Below are 18,642 nucleotides of genomic sequence, written 5' to 3' on the forward strand. Positions count from 1 at the left end.
TGCTAAGAAGTTGCCAGTTTTTGCTTCTTTGCCGAAGGAGATTAAGCATTTACAAAACGTGCTCTGTAGAGCAGTTTGTCCGTTTAGGGGTACTGTAGAAACAACATGGCGAATTCTAAGGGGACCCGCCGAATATATAGACAGAAATAGCTCATCTGGGGTAATGCTTATGATGGGTAATGCTTCATTATGTAAGGTCTTTACACACTTCTGAAGAGGTGTAATTCTGTCAAAAGATCCTCCAAAAATAACGCACTGGACCTGCATGAAAAAAAAAGTTCCTTTCTGGACCTGAGAAAGAGAATCTTCTGAAACATAAAGCCATATTATGTCTGAAAGAAATATATTTTGTACAATCTGTTTTGGTTTAGTTTTGTAAACTAAACCAGTTTTTAGAAATCATTTGAGGGATGAATATAAATTAAAAAATTAGTATTTATATGCGTTGCATGCTGAGATGATTATTGGCTGGGAATAAGTCCACAAGTAAACAGAATTTTATTGAGGTTTTGGTTGTGTTGTGCGGTTGACTGCACATGCCTCACAGCTATGTACTTTCAGGATCTGTAAATTGCAGACACCATCTTCTCTGCATCTGTTTAAATCTCGATGGTCGCATATAAATTGCAACACAGGCACATATGTGGGTGTTTTTTCGCAGTTTGACATGCTTTAGGCCAATAATGCGGTTATATATTTAGTTGTTGATGCGTGTTGAAAGGCAATGGTTTCTACACCATCAGTGCTAGAAAGGGATAACACAAGCAGCAGGAGACGCCACATCAGTAACTGAATGGAGACCAACCTACTAGCACAAAGACTGCCAATGAGACATGCCAAAATAATATGGGCCTGCACAGTACGTGAGACCTTCCAGGGTCCTAAAGTCTGAAACCTGTAGCTATATGCACTCTGCAATCTGCAGTCAGAGAGAAGTGTCCTTCTTTGGATGTAAATGAGATGCTTCTTACCACCTAAATACACAAATACTGTAAAGACACACCATTTAAGACCCTACGAACATTAAGAACAATCATTCAATGTACAGATCAATACAATATCAGAACATATCCGTTATAATATTGTGATTATTTGTTGTTGTTAATTAAATCTATCAGACCCAAGTCTTTCTCCTACCCTCTGTTGTCTCATATGGCCTGTCAGCCATTATTTTTCTTTGCCTTTCCTATTTTCAATTCATTTTCTTACCACTTTAATTTAAATGGTGACATTCAGATCAATGGGAAGGCCAAAACAAAACCTCTGCACCAACTAATTAAACTAAAATGCATAAAACAAGATTTTCAAAGTCCGCCCAGCAATCTATATCAAGGTAGTCATCGTTTTATTGCGCTCTTATAGTCCAAAACCTGCATATGACACAAAAGAAAATATTTTGAGAAATGTCTGGTGGTTCAAATAAAAGTCATTAGGCGTAATCGTCGCAACATTTTTCAAAATGTCTTCTCTTGTGTTCTTCAGAAGAAAACCTGTATAGGTTTGGAATAACATGAGGGCGAGTAATGATGAAGGTTCATTTTTTTGGATGAACTGTCCTTTTAACCACCATGATTGTTTTCCAGAGGCTTATTATCCAGAGATTCCCCTTTCATGCCTAATCAAGCATTTCTTAGTGTACTAACAAGTATTACTCTCTACAAAGATAATGAACACGTTTTGTATAATGTCCCTATATCCCGTTTGCCAACGAAAAAGGTGAGAATCCACATTAATCAAATGCATTTAGGTTGATGACAAACCAGATCTATCAGTAACACCAGCAAGAGCACACGATGTAAGGTGTATCTTAAACATGAGTGAACTACTGTCTTGTTGATTTTATTTTGCTATTTGAGTTAAACATCAGAACATGCAGCGTGTAAAATATCATAACGCAAATACTAATATATTTGGCATGTTTCTATATCATGTGTATTATTAGCACTTGCTCTTTGTATGACATATCGTTTATTGCTCCCCGAAGTCTTTGTAAGTCGCTTTGGATAAAATCGTCTGCTAAATGGCTAAATGTAAATCATTAATATCAATTAGATATCTTCTCTTCAAATAATTGTGTTTAATTGGCCAAGTAGGCCTACTACGTGCATCTCATATTTGCCAAACAATAATAAGGAACATAAATTGTATTACTTAAAAGACAATGCTTGAAACTATTGATGGATTTGTTTGGTAAATATTCACAAAATCCTTTGACTGAAAAAGCAAAAAAAAAGTATAGATCCAAAGCCTACTCGAGTTGTGATCATGTTTGGCATTTATGATTTTGTTCTTTGTCTTATAATAGGCTATATAAACATTATTGTTTGTTGTCAAATGTAATGATTTAAAATAGGTAAGCTATTTAACTTACAGTAGCACTGAATTGCAGGAGTGACTTCGGGAAAGTCCGCATCCCTCCTGTGAGCCGCATGTCACACGTGCTGTGGGAGAAGACTCGACTGTGAGGAGGAGGAGGAGGAGGAGGAGGGGACTTAATCTCTCATTAGCATGAAGCATAGCGGATGACTTAAATGGTTCAACTCCTGGCAGTATGACTCCGTGGGCAACATTTCAGCCACGTGCAAGCCTTTGACACGACGGGTGTAACAAAAGGTAGACATTTATAATATTAATTCTACCTTAATACCTACATTTGGGACTGACGCTGAAAAGGCCTTTCTCACAAGATTTGGAAAAACGTCACTGCAAGGTGACGTTACTTCCGCTGCGGCTGTAAAATTATACTTTTATTTCATTAATACTTTCTTAATACCTGTTCCATTTTCTGTTTGCATGAACATTATAGCATCACATGTTTTTACAACACTTATTTCCAGTGTAGATAAATGGTTTCTACAAAAGCAACTCTAATGCAAAGTCAAATGTCTTAGAATTAAACTCTTAACTTGTTGGCTTCAAATAAATCCAAAAAAACAATACATTTATTTCGGTAGCCTATTTCAGCAACAAGAAGCAGGGTGGAAATTATGCTAGAGGCCTAATATAATATAATAAATATAATGCAATATATTGTAATACCCTATTATAATAATGTACATTAATGTACATACATATTCTAAATTATTAACATACTTTAAATTCTAAATATCTTGTGATGACGTAAGTAAATATAGAGATTTTTAGTTTATGATTGATATGAAAACGGAAAGCGTCCTGTCTTCTCTATTTCTATGGAGGAGAGGTATCAGTTCTCAGTAATGCGTACAAATTAGACTAGAAGACATTGGTCAACACCTATTTAAATGGGATAAAATAGCACCCGTCTATGTCATTTTTCCTGGCATTCAGTTATAAACCACACTGTAGAAAAATAATGTCAGCCAGTTGGCTGTTATCAGCTGTGAAAATCTGACATACAAGCTATTTACCAGCCAAGCGAAATAAATGAAAGGAGGGAAACATCTCTTTTAAAAGCAGAGGGAGGTTCCTAGAGCAAGACGGCTAATGTAAATAATACATATTTCCAAAAGTACTGCAAAGTCTACCTTTAATAAAACTTGTAATAATGTGATTCATCAAGTCTGTTTAGTTTGGTAGATGTTGAATAGAACGCTTAAAAATATTTTCTGAAAGATTTTAAAGAAAGCAAATGGTGAAAACTCTTGCATAACCTTATGCAAGCCGTTGGTGCATGAGCTCTCTTCCTTCAATTCCATTTCAGCTTTACGGATTGCTAAGCCATTGATTAGTTACATACTTTCATCAGTTTTATCATTCAGCATTTTCAATTTATCTTTGCAGAGGCATAGGCATACTGTATACAATCATATATTAACATCTGAGCTCATGGTACTTCTGTCTAAAAGGTAATGTTAAAAGTAATTTCCTTATGGCAGCTTTTGTGCTATTGATCCTTTACTTTGTGACTGTAAGCATGCCAACATAATTTTAGTAATGAATGAGTAGTGAAGAAAATGTATAAAGCTGACATAAGATTTCCAAATGTGAATAACCTAAATAAATCAATAAACAAATACTGAACTATCAACTTTATTTATATAGCGCTTTTAGCCATTTGCATTGTTACAAAGCAGCTGTACATTAAAAATATTGACTATAAGCTAAACATTAAAGTCATACAAGTAAAAACAAAAAAAGTTAACACACACAGAATAGAGACATGCACACAGGTTCATATACACATACATGCATAAAACACAACTCCACACGCACAGAACACAAAAAACACAGGCACTGTGTTATAGGTATAATTGATATGGCAAGTCCATGTCTGATAAACCCTTATGGTACAAATAACCAGAATAATACGCGTAAAAAATCAGTCAAAGACTAGTGATATATTTCTGCTTTGAAAATGTTAAATCCAGAAAGTCCTCTCAATTATGTTTGGTGTCTCTGACGCCATCTACTGGTCAATAACAGATCCGCATTACAAACATAGAGGACTGACACCATAGCAGACCACATACTTATTGCTTCTATATCTACTCTATATTCTAGAGAACTGACAATCACAATGAATTAATGATCAGGAAACACAATCAATATTCACTGAATGAGGTTGGATAATTATTATGCTTCCTGAATTACAGCATTTATCTTGACATGCTTCTCAACTAATATATTAATTTGACTATTTATTAGAATAAATCTAAACAAATAGTAACTTATTGGTAAGCTTGCCGTTTAAACCGAAGTGATGAATATGAAACCAAAATAAATAGTTAATAAACAAAACATCTATCCATTTCTTAGTTCCCACTAGTTTTGCAAAGAGTAAATTGATGTGTAAATTTAGAGGGCCAACTATGAAGACAAGATATGTTTTTTTAAACAGTCAAAAAAAACAGCATAATTAAAGTGAAATTTAATTGGACTTTATATAAAACCCTGACAGTAATTAAGCAAGGGACAGTCTCACTCTTTGCGGTTGGGGAAGAGTCTTAAAAAGCCTTATTTCTTGTAAACAGCATCCGAGGGAGCTCATTCTGACGAACCTGCATCATTCACATTCCACTTATTGCTCATTCCCCAACCGTTAAGCCTTCTCTGTTTGCAGTAAAAAAGGTGTGCACCAGTGTGCAGTAAAGAAATCCGCAATAAACCGCCTTCACTGGAGCTACACAAGAGCCCTGGCTTTAATTCCACTGACTGGAGTCCTTCAGAAGCCTCTTGAATGTCATGGGGAATGTGAGATATTTTAACAGGACCAGAGTTGGTGCGGTGGGTGCGTTAGGATAATCTTTGGGACTCTAACATCAATCTGTGATTAAAGGGCACTGCCTAGCCTTTTAGCTTCCGTTAAAGAGCCATATATGCTGTAATTGTCAGTTATATGACAGCATTAGATTCATAGAATGTAGATGTCTGGGGAACTGAAATGAATACTGTATTCACATAATTCACTTCTAATGCATATAATTGTGCTAAAAGCATTGCACATCAAATAAATTAATATACTAAGATACATACATTAGAAAAGGGATAGACTGTCTTGTCTATTGATGGATATGTCTAAAATGCTCTTCTGTGATTTAAAGCTTCTCTGCACAAATTTCCATGTACCACCCAGGCACATGGCACCCATAATAGGGACAGAGCGCCCTTAACTAGGCGCAGACATCAAACGAGCCCTCATAAACAAGGAAGGTTTGTGGGGACTGCAACCCAAGACATGGCTTTCATTGTTGGTGCTATTCGGGGGAAACACTGGGGGGTCTGGAAGGAGGGGGATGCGAGACACAGGAACGGTTTTTATAGACAGGTACTGTAACCAGAGAGCAGTGCTCCTGCCTGCTTTAGCGTCGCCCACCTTCTTTACAGACAGGCAGCTGGCCATAACCAACGTCTGCCACAAACTTACTGGGAAAAGCAGGGAAATATATGTCAACAGACTGATGTATCATGTGTGTGTGAGTTTGTCATAATGCACACAACAACAAAAAAAGGTGCGTAACAGAGCATATTGCAAAACACAATACAAACGTTAATCATTTCTGTAAACACAACAGAATTGTTATTTGCAATTTATATAAAAAGATCACATAAAAATGTCATATTATCATGTATTATCAGAAAAAGCAGAAATTATGTTTCTTTGTTGATTTTCATTCTCTATAACATTTGTATCTCCAAAGCAACTTGAGCAATAACACAAATAAAAATGAGTGAGCAGACATTAGATCATATACTTAAGCTGGTGCCACTGTCGTTTATTCTTTAACTTTCATCATCACTTTGTCTGTGAGCAGAGAAGGCAATAAAAGTGATACACTCATGTTACACTCTATATACTTTCTTAATCAATGTTTGAGTAAAAATACTTAAGGTAGTTATTAGGTAAGGTACGTTTACGGGTAAATAGTTTAAAGTATGATATTTTGCATTAATAGCCTAAAGTACAACTTTCATAAGAAAAACACACGGGTAAAGTACAGATAGCCTACCTGAGAGTTAGAGTAAAAATACTTACAATCGGCTTCTGCAGAATGTGTTTTAGAATTAAAAGATAACTGGTAAATTTGCACTTCATTCTTGTTTGGTGTTTACACTAAAGTAGCTATAAGCATTTAAATGTATATGAATAATTTAATAATAAATAAATTAGTTAATTAGTTATTAATTAAACTGTATAAGGACATAAATCCACCATCCAAGTGGTTATAAATCATAAAATTGCATGAATCTAAATATGTAAGAGTTATATTGAGACCTCAATATCTCCCCAAATTTCAGTCTAATCTGTTTTATGCATTATTCTCTCAGAAATACAGATTATCTGAATTTCATTTAGTCTGATTTGTCATGTTCCCACAGATTGAAACTCATTCAAATAAATTCTAATATAAATAAAAACAGATATTAAAAATAAAATAGTTTTCTTCATTGTTTCTGATTTCCTGTTGCCTACAATGAACCATGCTTGATTTTGAAAGCTGTGACAGAGACAGCTTCTGAATTAAAAAACAATATATTGACCAACATCAAACATTTTTAGCAGACACCGCAGGGGGCGGTATTGAGCAACTCACCTAAAATGTTTTAGTAAGGCCTTCTACTGTATGTTCTTCTCAGATCAGCATATGACTATGGCAGATATAAAAGAAAGATTTTAATTATGTATATATATTATAAACACGATATAAATAGAGAAAAATACTGAAAACTTGGTAGGGAAGAAGTTTAATGACATCTCTGTATATTCCTTTAATATTTTCCTTTGAACTTTTGTATCTCATTTGTTTTTATTTGTTGGCATATTTGTGGCTTCCTCACGTCTACTGATGAGTCTAACATCTCAGCATCATTTAAGTTTTATTGGCATCCAGCCTGAAGCCACATCATCTTGTCTCCAGCAGCGAGGTGGCCATTTTCTCTTCTTCTGAGTGAGGCCTATAAATCAATACGCCACCCCACCTTCCCTCCTCCCTTCCCGTGCTTTCAATTAATCCAAATGATTTCTACAGGAAATCCGATGGGCCAATCAATTCACCTGCACATTTCAATACTCTGCCCAATCCGTCCATGGCTCGCACACGCCTCCATTGGTCTTGTAAAAACATTATTAATTGCCGCTCCAGTAAGCCATCCATCTTCCACGACCTCAGCAAGGGGGCCAAGCGGGCAGTGTGCAGCCCAGGAGTGTAATAATACTTTGAATGACTGCTCGGGCTCTTCACATCCCTTTCAACCCATTAAAAAACAGCAGCTCCTCGGGCAAGCATTGCTCACTACCCAGACAGGGATGAAGCAGTTGTCTGTAAGAAAGGGTTTGTGGGGGATGGTTGGGAGGGGACGGAGAGGACGGAGAGGCAGTTGTTTTATTGATTATGTGTTTTTTGTGCTGTATTACTGCGCTATCATCACGCAGATGATTATTTCCTGAACAGTGCAGTCAGTTTAAAATGGCAACGACTGTGTATTAAGTTTGCTATTAGATATTAGCTCATGTAGCCAACATTTTTTAATTTTTATATTTAACTGGTTAAAGTGTGAGTGTGTGTTTAATCAATATCAAAAGTAGATGAGCCTTATTTACAAGAAGCTATAACCATGTGTCTACCTCCCCCATCTCTCTCTCTCTCTCTCTCTCTCTCTCTCTCTCTCTCTCTCTCTCTCTCTCTCTCTCTCTCTCCCTCTCTCTCTCTCTCTCTCTCTCATTCTACCCAGAAATGAGCAGCTGCTCTATGGACTGCAAAGGTTTTCCAAAGCCCAAAAAAGACACACGCACACACACACTACCACCTCCCTGTCCACCAATCCTTATACAGAGCTTGCCGTTGTCTTGGCAAACAGCATCATAAATCTGATTTATCAATTCCAACCTGTGAATGTGTCTCTCACTAGTAGCTTAAACTATAAATAAGACTAAATATTTTCATTTGTGTTCTGCAGAAGAAAGAAAGTCATACAGGTTTAAAATGGCAAGAGGGTGAGTAAATGATGAAATACATTTTATTATGGGGTGAAATATCCCTTTAGTATAAACATATGTACAACAACATTTCTGTGATATCCTTTATAAAGGGCATTCTGTTCGTGAAATTTCCTTTGATACGCCTGATTCTTTATATAAAGACTATTGAATGAAATCTATTCTCTTTTATTTAGCTGTAATATGTTATCAATGATTTAGTTATGTATTACATTATAAGTCAGGAAACCTAAATGACTGATGATTTTCTTAGCAGAACTTTTAGGTTCCCTTAGCAAACTCTACATAAATCTTATCTATTCTGTCACATTCGTTTGTCACATGACATGAAAGATTTATGTGATATGCAAAGCATTGTGCTTAAATTAGCTGTTGCATCACTCCTTCACTGTCTGCTCTCTCAGAATTATCTGCCTTCCATATACTCTCTTGAATATCGACAGTTTGGCTAATGAAGATGATTCATGGCCATCATTGGGTGTGTTAAAAAGCTGGCTCGATGCATCAGATGTAGCGATCAACCGTGCATGCTCACAGTCCATGTTAAAGAACGTTTTACACATGGTACTACGCAAAGAACATAGTGAAGGCTGAGGAGATCAATTAGTGCATTGCCTCGTTTGTCAAGGGTGAGATAGGGAAATAAGCCTTGCTGGCCTGTTAAGAGCCTATTGATTTTGCACTGAGGATACTGGTAGCACAAGAGCGAATATAAGCGAAATGTTGTACAAAGTAGCATAAGCAGCAGATTTATGACTAGTTTTGGAAATTTCTGTGACAAACGGTTAAGCAGGCCCTAAACTGTAAAAGTCGAATGTAGTGCAGGGTACAGATTAACACAAAATTTTTAAAAATGTATGAATTTTATTAAGCCCTATGCTATACACCTTTAACTGCCATTGTTAAAAATATTTAAACCATCAAAATATATTGGCATGCAGAAAAAAAGGTTTTTCATCAAATATGTCAAGACAGGTGGGTTGACAATGAGTGCTGTGATACAGTGTATAAATTATTCACGCCCAATTTACAATTATCACTGTTCACCCAACCACCACCATCCCATTTCTATAGCCACCATAATCCATCTGTGCCTTGGGCTCGTGAGGTGTAATGGGATAAATTGCCCTTTGACCTGGTGGAGTGAATGTTCCACATTTAGGAAGGCTATGGCCTGGCCTGCCATCGGACAGTCAGTATTAGTCCTATACCTCTTTTTTGTTGCTGACGTCATGTGGTGAAGAGATGTTGTTGAGAGGGGGAAAGGAGCTTATACGCTTTTTTAACATTTGAAGTGCAAATGCATTTAAAAAAAAGTAAGGATGTGCATGGATAAATCATTTATAATAATCACTGCAACACTGTGTAGAACACTTAGAATGTTCCTGTTTTTCCTGATGTACACGTTGACTTTAAGAGAATTAAACGTAAAGCCTTTTAATTAACAGAAAGAAACCCTGTAACATATGAACAACTCTTAAAAATGTGGTTAAAATATATATTATAGAGAGATATAATGTAGATAGATATGTAGATTGAATATTTAGATTTCTTTTTGTTTATGGAGGTTTTTAAAATGAAGAACTCAAATGAAGAACTCATAATAAACAATATTTAAAGTGTTTAAAGTGTTACATTTAATGCAGGGGGTGCCATTGTCATTGTGCACACATCCACTATGTGCAAGGAGGGATTGCCAGCATTGTTGGTCGATAACAGCCTAAACAGAGACTCGGAGAAGACAAAGTAGAAGCAATGAATGGAAATCAGCCCCCTCATTCTTGCTAACTATTGCTTTTTTTGGTTAACGCCTCAAGAATAACTGCAGAGGATACACAGTACAATACCACTTTAATATTCATGTAATATCTAATTCAGTTTAGGTCAACAAGGTGTTCATTTTGTGCTTGTTAGAAGTCTACAGATAGTGCTGTGTAGGTATTTACTATGCATATATGTATATTTTAATATCCTTTACTCATAACTTTAGACAAAATAAATCATTAGAGAAAAGATGTAAAGGAAAGCCATTTCGAGGGTGTATCGTGTGTATGTTACAAAGTATAAATGCTTTTTTGAGATGTAAGGTTTCTATTATGTAACTTCTGCTGCTGCTTCAGTGGCTTTTCAACAAAGGTGACCAGCAAGAGGCTCTTTAACTCAGCAGCTCCATATGAATCACATCCAGGGTGGGCTGAGGGCAACTTGACACCCATTGAAGAGCCCACCTTTTCTCCTCATGGTTTACTGGAATGTCCTGCGGGCTTCAGCTGTTATTTATAACTCATTAGTTTGAAACTTTTGACAGTCTATACTATTAATGTTATTAATATTAACCTCATAAAATGAACCCCAAATCCTAAATTCTTCACCATAGAGGATTCATAGTATAGTAAATGTAATCAGAAACTCAGTCCTTTCTTCAAAAACAATATAGTCTGAGATCTCAGTCATTCTCTTTTCTAACATCAGTCTATATATGTGTCAGCAGCACATTTCCTTAAACTCAATTCCCACCCACATTGTCCTATTGTGTGATCAACAACTAGCTGTCGAAATATTGGTGATTGGTGAAGGCTACAGCCGCCAGCGATCCTTTGCAGGCGACCCTTACTGGCAGAAGTAGGGAATTTATCTAAAAATAAGAACTAATTTGTCTCTGACAAAATTTGAGAAAAAAATAATACATTAAAGTATCAATACAAACAATCAGTACATGACAATATTTGTCATGCGCTGTGTGCATTTTTATGCTAACCTGGTGCTATTCCGATTGTGAGACTTGCAGTAGTGTTGTTTAAGCTCTTGACATCCATGAAGCATGTAATTACAATCGCTATGGATGTCATTATTAATATATCCAGTAGCATATCTTGAGCATAACTCCATGTACGTGCTTCAGTCGCAGTTCTTTGTGGAAAACCTTGGCAGCTATAGCTTGTAAAGTTTTCGTAATTTATTGCCCCTGTCATCCCGAAAGCTTATCAAATCTACCTCCTGCTGGGATGGAGTGTCTAAACTCTTAGAAGGGATGTTTCTGGAAAATGTTGTTTTTAAAACTGGTTTATTTTACTTTTTTCATCAACAGTTTGCTGATGCTTAAATAGTATTTTTATTGAAAAGTGTTTTGTTTGAATCCTGAGAGGAATATGTAAATACAAAGCTTTATAAAATGCAATGAACTTGTCAGCTATAGCAAAGATGGTAGCAATAAAACTACTACTTTGCATAATCATTTGCACAAAATACAAGTATTCATGAAAGATGTAATTAATGATGAAAAAAATAAAATAAATCATTATTAGCCTTTCAATAGTCAATCATTCATCTACAACACATTATTTGTATTTGTTAACATTATAATGCATTACCTAACATGAACTAGCAGTGAGCAATACTTCTTTAGTATTTGAATAACTGTGTACATGAATAACTGTATTTGCACAAAGATGAATAAAATCTGTAAATAAATGGCTCATTGTTAGTTAGTGTTTTTCCTTTAACACATAGTCTAACAAATTACAAAAACTTTTGTAAAGTGTTACTCATTCATCATTATGAATCAGTTCTAATTCATGTTATTGTGTTCTGCAAACTTGTTTCTGGTGGCATGTTTCCAAGAATTCACATTACAGCCTTTAGAGTAGTTCCAGATTTAAAAAAATAGGGGAATATGTTTCCCCAACTCTGAGATTGTAAAGAAAGATTTAGGTTTGATTTATTCAACCCGTAATCCATAAAAGGTCTTGTTCAGACAGGTAGTTAAAATGATATAGACACATAGAGTGTAAAGAAAACTGAAGTTCATATATTAGCCATAAGTATTCAATTCTCAGCCACTAAATCTGCTTTCTGATGTATTGAGTTTGGTTCCAACATGAGATAACTCATACCTCAACAAACATTTTTTTATAATGTTATCATGTTTTTATTGTATTTTATTGTGTTAGTTAGCTGTATTTTGTTATCATGGCTTAAATCAAAACAAACCAATTGGAGTTTGATTTATATTAATTGGAATGCACGATAAAAAACATGATTTTTGAAAACATATCTGATATATAAGACGAAAATATATAATGAAAAGAGATTAACACACGGTACGTTTAAATGGTATAAGGTAGGCATAGACTGTCAATGCTCCTTGTTTCTGATGGAAATTGTAATGGAATACATTCCTGGTGGTAGTGTTAATTTATAATCTTCTTATAATGTGATTTATCAATCTGCGTCACTAATGTGTTTCTTTAGAGAATCTGCAGGATTTTTATTTTTGCTATTTTTTCTAAAATCATCAACATATACAGATAATTTGTAACAAAGCAAATTAAAATTATATACATTTTTGCAAAATGTTTGTTTGTATCTCCTTCGAGATTCAAACACAAAAGGAGCGTTCATGTCGCCCTCTAGAGATCTAAAACCGCTGTTGCAATTTCATGAAATCTTCCGAATGGCACCTTCGCCCCTTCCTCGGGTTTGGCTTGAAGGGATACAGCTACCTCCACTGCGCATGCGCACTTCAATACCGCGTAATTTTTGTGACGCTGAACACAGCTGATTAATATTAATATTTTATTATTGTAAGATTAGTTTCAGTGTTGGGGGAAGTTCTAGCCGTAAACTGCTGTAATGTATTGTAAATATATGGCGACTTTTGCAACACTTCTTGCCACAACCCTCTTCCCAGAAAAAAACCCTTATATAGGGGGATGGAAGGGTCTGTAATGCATACCATAGGAAAAGGCGTAACGGCTAACCCGGATCACTTGATGCACTCTCAACCAATCATATAATGGCAGTGGCGTCAGTAGGCGGAGTTTCGCGTGAATTTGTTTGTTCATATTGTAAATAAATATTGCACAAGACAATATATTTTGTTGGTTATCCTCATATCGTTTTCGTTTAAAATAGACCACAATTACCCTGTAAATGTAATTTATTTGTTTAAATCTGGAAGTCAGAGAAACCATACGTTTATATTTATTGATTTGCTTATTCTGTTTATTTCACATTCAATTGCACGTTCATGATCAACGCAACAGTCAATTCAGTACATTTCAAATGTGTTTATTGAAACATTTAATTTTCATTCATCAACAAATATACTTTATAATATTTAACATTTACGTCCCTTTTCCATAAAATTACATCAGCGTCACATGCAGTTTTAGTTATTACGGTTTAAGTTTTCTCATAACTACTGAAACCTGAATTTAATCTGAATTTAATGATAATGCCGTAAGTGAGTCCTGCCTAGAATCAGCCAATCGGACAGCCGCGTTGTTGAAGGGGTGCATTATATAACACCGGCGTTAGCTAGCCGTTACATGTTTTTGGCGAATAGTTGCCGGCTTTCCTTATAAAAGGGCTTTGCTATGACTAAATAAGGTAAAAAAAATATAATATGGGAGAAGAATCAAGTTGGGTATATGAATGCAATTAATTTCGATATTATAAATGGTGTTTTAAAAGGTCAAAGTCCTTCATCCAAAAAAGTCATTATTTTTTATATATTGTCCCCAGTGTAGTTTTTTATTAGGAAGAATTTTCAGCTTTCCATCAGCAGATAGCCTACCTCTTTCCTGGAAAATGTTGTTTAAGCATAACTTTAAGCCGCATTTTGGAATAATAGGTGTTGTATCGTAGATTCCAAGGGAAAACTTATAAGCAACGGGAACTTCAGAATGGTCTCTCTTTATTAGGACTCATCTCTGTAGTCAGCAATACACACACAAGGTGCCCCCCACACGGCCCTTTCTTCTCTGCTTTTATGCTACAGCCCATAAACAACGTGTGCCACCGCCCCTACTGGAGAACTCCAATACCACACTTAACTTACAACAATAGGTATATAAAGTTGGGAAGAAAGTCGGTTTTTAAATCGAGGTTTTTAAGATTAAAATAAAAATTTGAAGTGAATAGTCCAGAGATTTTATACTTTACAGTTTTATTTTTGGAGAACAAACATTCAGATTTTATTGTTAACGTTTTTGCGTGTAATTTGATTCATAAATGTAGGTGCTTTAAATCAAAGCCCATCTTCAATCAGGGGTTAAATTAGATAAAAACAGATGTGTAAAACTTTAAAATGCGTTAACAATACTAAAGCCCTGATTTCACCTTTATTTGAACACGCCTCTGTGTGTTATTTTTCCCTTCTTTCTTTATTTCTTTCTCTCCTTATGATTTTTGTTTATTAGTTTTTTTCTCAATTTGTAATTTGTGATTGAATGCGTGTTTTGCTTGTACATTTGATGCAATAAAATCAATTTAAAAAAGGGACGATATAACATTTGGATTGTAATTGCAAAGCAAGGGTGATGAGCTCTGTGCTAATACAATTGTATGTCTAGATAAATTCTTCATCCACAAATGTAGAATTGTGAAATCATCTCCCAAATTCGTTGTTTTTTTTTAAATTAATTTAAACTGTATATGAAGTCTTTAAAAATGTTGAAAGGTCCTACACAAAAAATATATGATACCCTAAAATACTTCCCAACTGAGGTTAATAGCTGAACAGGAACGGAATTCTCCCCTTTTGCATGTTGTAATTTTCTTAATTTGTAATTAATTTTATTAATTTATAATTTTTTTCCTTTTATAAATCTTTTTCCGTTTTTTTCTAAGAGTGCATATATATTTCCTGTTTGTATTAAGAGCTGCTCCCTCAACCTATGTATTTTCTGTATTATATTATGAAGAAACGGATATTATGCAGCCATGTTTGTTTGTATATCTTGATAAATTCAATAAAAAAATCAATAAAAAAAAAGTCTTTGCACTTCCTCTTATCTATTTCCTGATAGGCGGGGTTTCCATCCAAAGCTTCCAATAGACAGAGGGGACACGGGATGTGTTTCGTGACTTTCTTCCTTTAACCATTTACGCCAATCATTGAGTGTCCGCCTTCTTAACAACGCATCTGATTGGATATGTTTCATTTCTGACATGTCTAGGAGCCAATCAGGATCGAGGACGTCCTTCCAAAGCTTATAAATTACAAGGTGACAGGTTGCCGAGCCGTACTCTCATTGCTTCCAGCTTGTTTCCGATACCCTGGTCCTTGTGTGCTGTGTCTAATAGGTGAGTCACGTTTATTTTGCGCTCAGTTTTTGAGACATATGGATGAATTCAAAAGTAAGGATCATGCGCAGAAGTTAGTGGCCAGATTCATGTATTTGAGTGTGGTAGAAAAGCGCACTGCTAACGAAAAGCTCTGCTAGCCGCTTGTCAAAGTCATTGCAAACGAATGAATGAATGACTCCGACCAATATCGCGTTTCAAGCCTCCGAAAGGGCAAATTAACACGTAATCGCTTATTTGCTATGTGTTACTGCTTTTCATATTCACAGGGGTTTTATTTAATTTCTCACCACCTGTCTTTGGTGACACTTGCAAAATGTCTGACTCGCTCTGGGCCCGAAGCAGCCTGAACGCTCCCTTAAACTTTAGCCTGTGTCTTAATTTAATACACGTATCTTGTCTGTTTTCTGTATTTAATTTCAAAACAACCCTTGTGCAGTTTATACTTCTAAGTTAAAAGTATCGATCAAGGGGTCATTGGTGACCTTCAATAGGCGCCATCCCCAATGCAATGGCGATTGTGCTATAATAAACGCACATTAGGGTTAAACTCAAGTTAAACTGCTTTTTAAATGTTTCCAGAGTCGCCTTTTAAACCCCCAAATTTATTTAAAAGCATAGATCACATAGGCTGTTCAGACTGTAAAGGGTGACCTCTTATATAGGGTGCCTACTTTGACTTCCACTCACACTATAAGACTTTGATCAAGTAATTTTGTCTAATAAGTTATCTTACAGGGTCCATGACTGGACAGCTTTGTAGATGCTTTGTTGAGACAATTGATCATTTGGGGAAATCCTATTATGTCCGGTGTTGAGTTATTTTCTCACCCGAATGTCATTCTAGATAACTTGCATGAAGACTACTACTGCAGAACCAAAAATATATTTTCAAGAAAGCTTGTAACCAAACAACATTGCCTTCCACATTGCAAAACCACTGAGACTTTTCTTATTTTTTGTCTTACACAGAAGACGGTTATATTCAGGGTTTGATTAACCTGTGGATGGAAAATAACTGATTGCCTTTTTTTATTAATTTAAGAGTGAATTTCCCATCAGTAAGCACAAATGCCACATCAAGTACCTTGCTTGAATGTTGTTCTGTGTTATAAGTTCTTTGTCTTACACCAGTCCATCATTTCTCTTCTTCACAGGCTTCAAACATGTATGCCTGTGCTAAGTTTGTCACCTCACCTGCTGTGGTATGTATTGTCACATTTTACTGTTGGTCTCACAAAGGCCTATTTTTTTAAAGTGCACAGATTGAAAAGATGAAATGTCCAAGACTCGTGAAAATTAAGTTGTTCACATTCCAATGCTTCGCGCACACACACACACACACACACAGGATTGCTCGTTTTAAAGTCTAAAGTTTAGTCAGTTTTTATTATAAATAAATATGCATGGTTTTGTTGTTGTTTTTCTAAGAGATGCTTTTCTACTTTCAGCTCCGCGGAGGCTCCAGGGTTCTGGCACGGCCCATTTCAATGTCTTTGTTCAACAGACCTGAAGCAAGAACTGAGCAGGTAAAAATCCACCATGCTCAGTAGTAGCTCTTGTGTTTCTGATTCTTGCAGTTTAGATTTTATATACAGGCAAGAACGCTAAACTGACACATTGGAAATGTATGTTATAGTAATATGAGACGTCTTTAAGAGTTGAACTTGTGATTCCATGCCTAATTTTTTCCTCCCTTTCAGACAGCTCTATTGCCAGTTGGCGAGGCATCCCTTCTTAATGTAACCCGGGGGTTCCAGACCAGTGCTGTATCCAGAGACATTGACACAGCAGCCAAGTTCATTGGTGCTGGAGCTGCCACGGTGGGTGTGGCTGGATCAGGAGCTGGAATCGGAACAGTGTTCGGCAGTCTCATTATTGGCTATGCCAGGTAACTTCTAGTTCAAGGTTCATTCTTGTGGTTTCACATAAGAAAATATTGTATCTCAGGATCAGTTTACTTGACTCCATATACAATGGTAGCAGCTGGTACAGATGTTTAGACATTTCAGGAGTCTGTTTTCCCTGTCTTCGATCAATATAATTTATTTATATCTTGACTTTGCAAGTTGATTTTTATTTTTGTTTATTTTGTTTATCTATCTTTTCCAGGAACCCTTCTCTGAAACAGCAGCTCTTCTCCTACGCCATTTTGGGCTTCGCTTTGTCTGAGGCCATGGGTCTGTTCTGTCTGATGGTGGCGTTCCTCATCCTGTTCGCCATGTGAACTTTAGCTATCTGCTCTCACACACAGTCAACTAACTTCTGGATATTGGATCTCTACACACAGCTTGGACCGTGGCAATGCCATTCCAACAAAACATCCCTTTTTATTTTCCCCTGTACCAGTTTTCTTTTTCTGAAAGCTTTATGTAAGAACTCTTCACAGACCATCAGAATAAATACTTGAAATCTGTTTTGTTTGTTCATCGCCGCAGTAAATAAGTAGCTTTTTATTGAGAATCATCTCAGACTTTTCTGGTGTCGTGTCAAACCTGGTATTAAGCAATTAAATATCAAGTTGCTGGAGTTTTAGGGTGGGGTCTGGTCCAGCTCTTATATACGTTTATTTTGCTTGATTAAGTATTAAGTACTCAAGCGACATCTCAACCCAATTTGTAGTTGTGAGTGACGAGTCTTTAGTGAACAATAAAATAAACACAACAGAAGCCTGACTAATACACAATTGAAAATTTAATGGTTTTAATTGAAACTATAATGATGTCTACTGGTATATGATAGATTCTATTTGGTTGTATTTTGGAATATAATAACCAAAACACACTACAAAAGTTAATTTTTTTTTCACCAAGGCAGGCAAAACATGCAACATAAAAACATGCCAAAAACATAAATACACACATTTCAAAACAATGAAATATAACAACTGGTTTAAACATTTAATGCATTGTTGAAACAAGTAACTTTGTATTAGCACCCATTGTATAATTTCTTCTGAATGACATATCGCTTATTGCTCCCTGAACTCTCAGTAGGCCTAAGTTGCTTTGGATAAAATGGTCTGCTAAATGTAAATATAAATACATCCATGTAGTCAAAGCAATACACAACGAGACGCATAAAATAAATTAAAAATTAAATTTAAGACGAATGTAAGTTTTGTTTATTTTTATTGG

General features: G+C 35.7%; 1 protein-coding gene across 1 annotated transcript; it reads left to right on the plus strand.

Moving 5' to 3' along the window:
* Nucleotides 1-15,402: 15,402 nt before the first annotated feature.
* On the plus strand, nt 15,403-17,921 carry atp5mc1 (ATP synthase membrane subunit c locus 1). The gene is made up of 5 exons (XM_079457660.1): nt 15,403-15,505; nt 16,663-16,710; nt 16,957-17,034; nt 17,209-17,396; nt 17,618-17,921. The coding sequence occupies exons 2-5, from the start codon at nt 16,672-16,674 to the stop codon at nt 17,730-17,732; spliced, it is 420 nt and encodes a 139-aa protein (XP_079313786.1). The 5' UTR covers nt 15,403-15,505; nt 16,663-16,671; the 3' UTR covers nt 17,733-17,921.
* The last annotated feature ends 721 nt before the right edge of the window (nt 17,922-18,642 follow it).

Source organism: Barbatula barbatula (assembly GCF_947034865.1).
Source record: "Barbatula barbatula genome assembly, chromosome: 5".
Lineage (NCBI taxonomy): Eukaryota > Metazoa > Chordata > Actinopteri > Cypriniformes > Nemacheilidae > Barbatula > Barbatula barbatula.

Bases quoted from the DNA above. Each gene is read 5' to 3' on its own strand.
- atp5mc1 (XM_079457660.1), top strand. From the start codon at position 16,672: ATGTATGCCTGTGCTAAGTTTGTCACCTCACCTGCTGTG. The intron at 16,711-16,956 runs GTATGTATTGTC...TTCTACTTTCAG, and splicing joins TTGTCACCTCACCTGCTGTG to CTCCGCGGAGGCTCCAGGGT. The intron at 17,397-17,617 runs GTAACTTCTAGT...TATCTTTTCCAG, and splicing joins CTCATTATTGGCTATGCCAG to GAACCCTTCTCTGAAACAGC.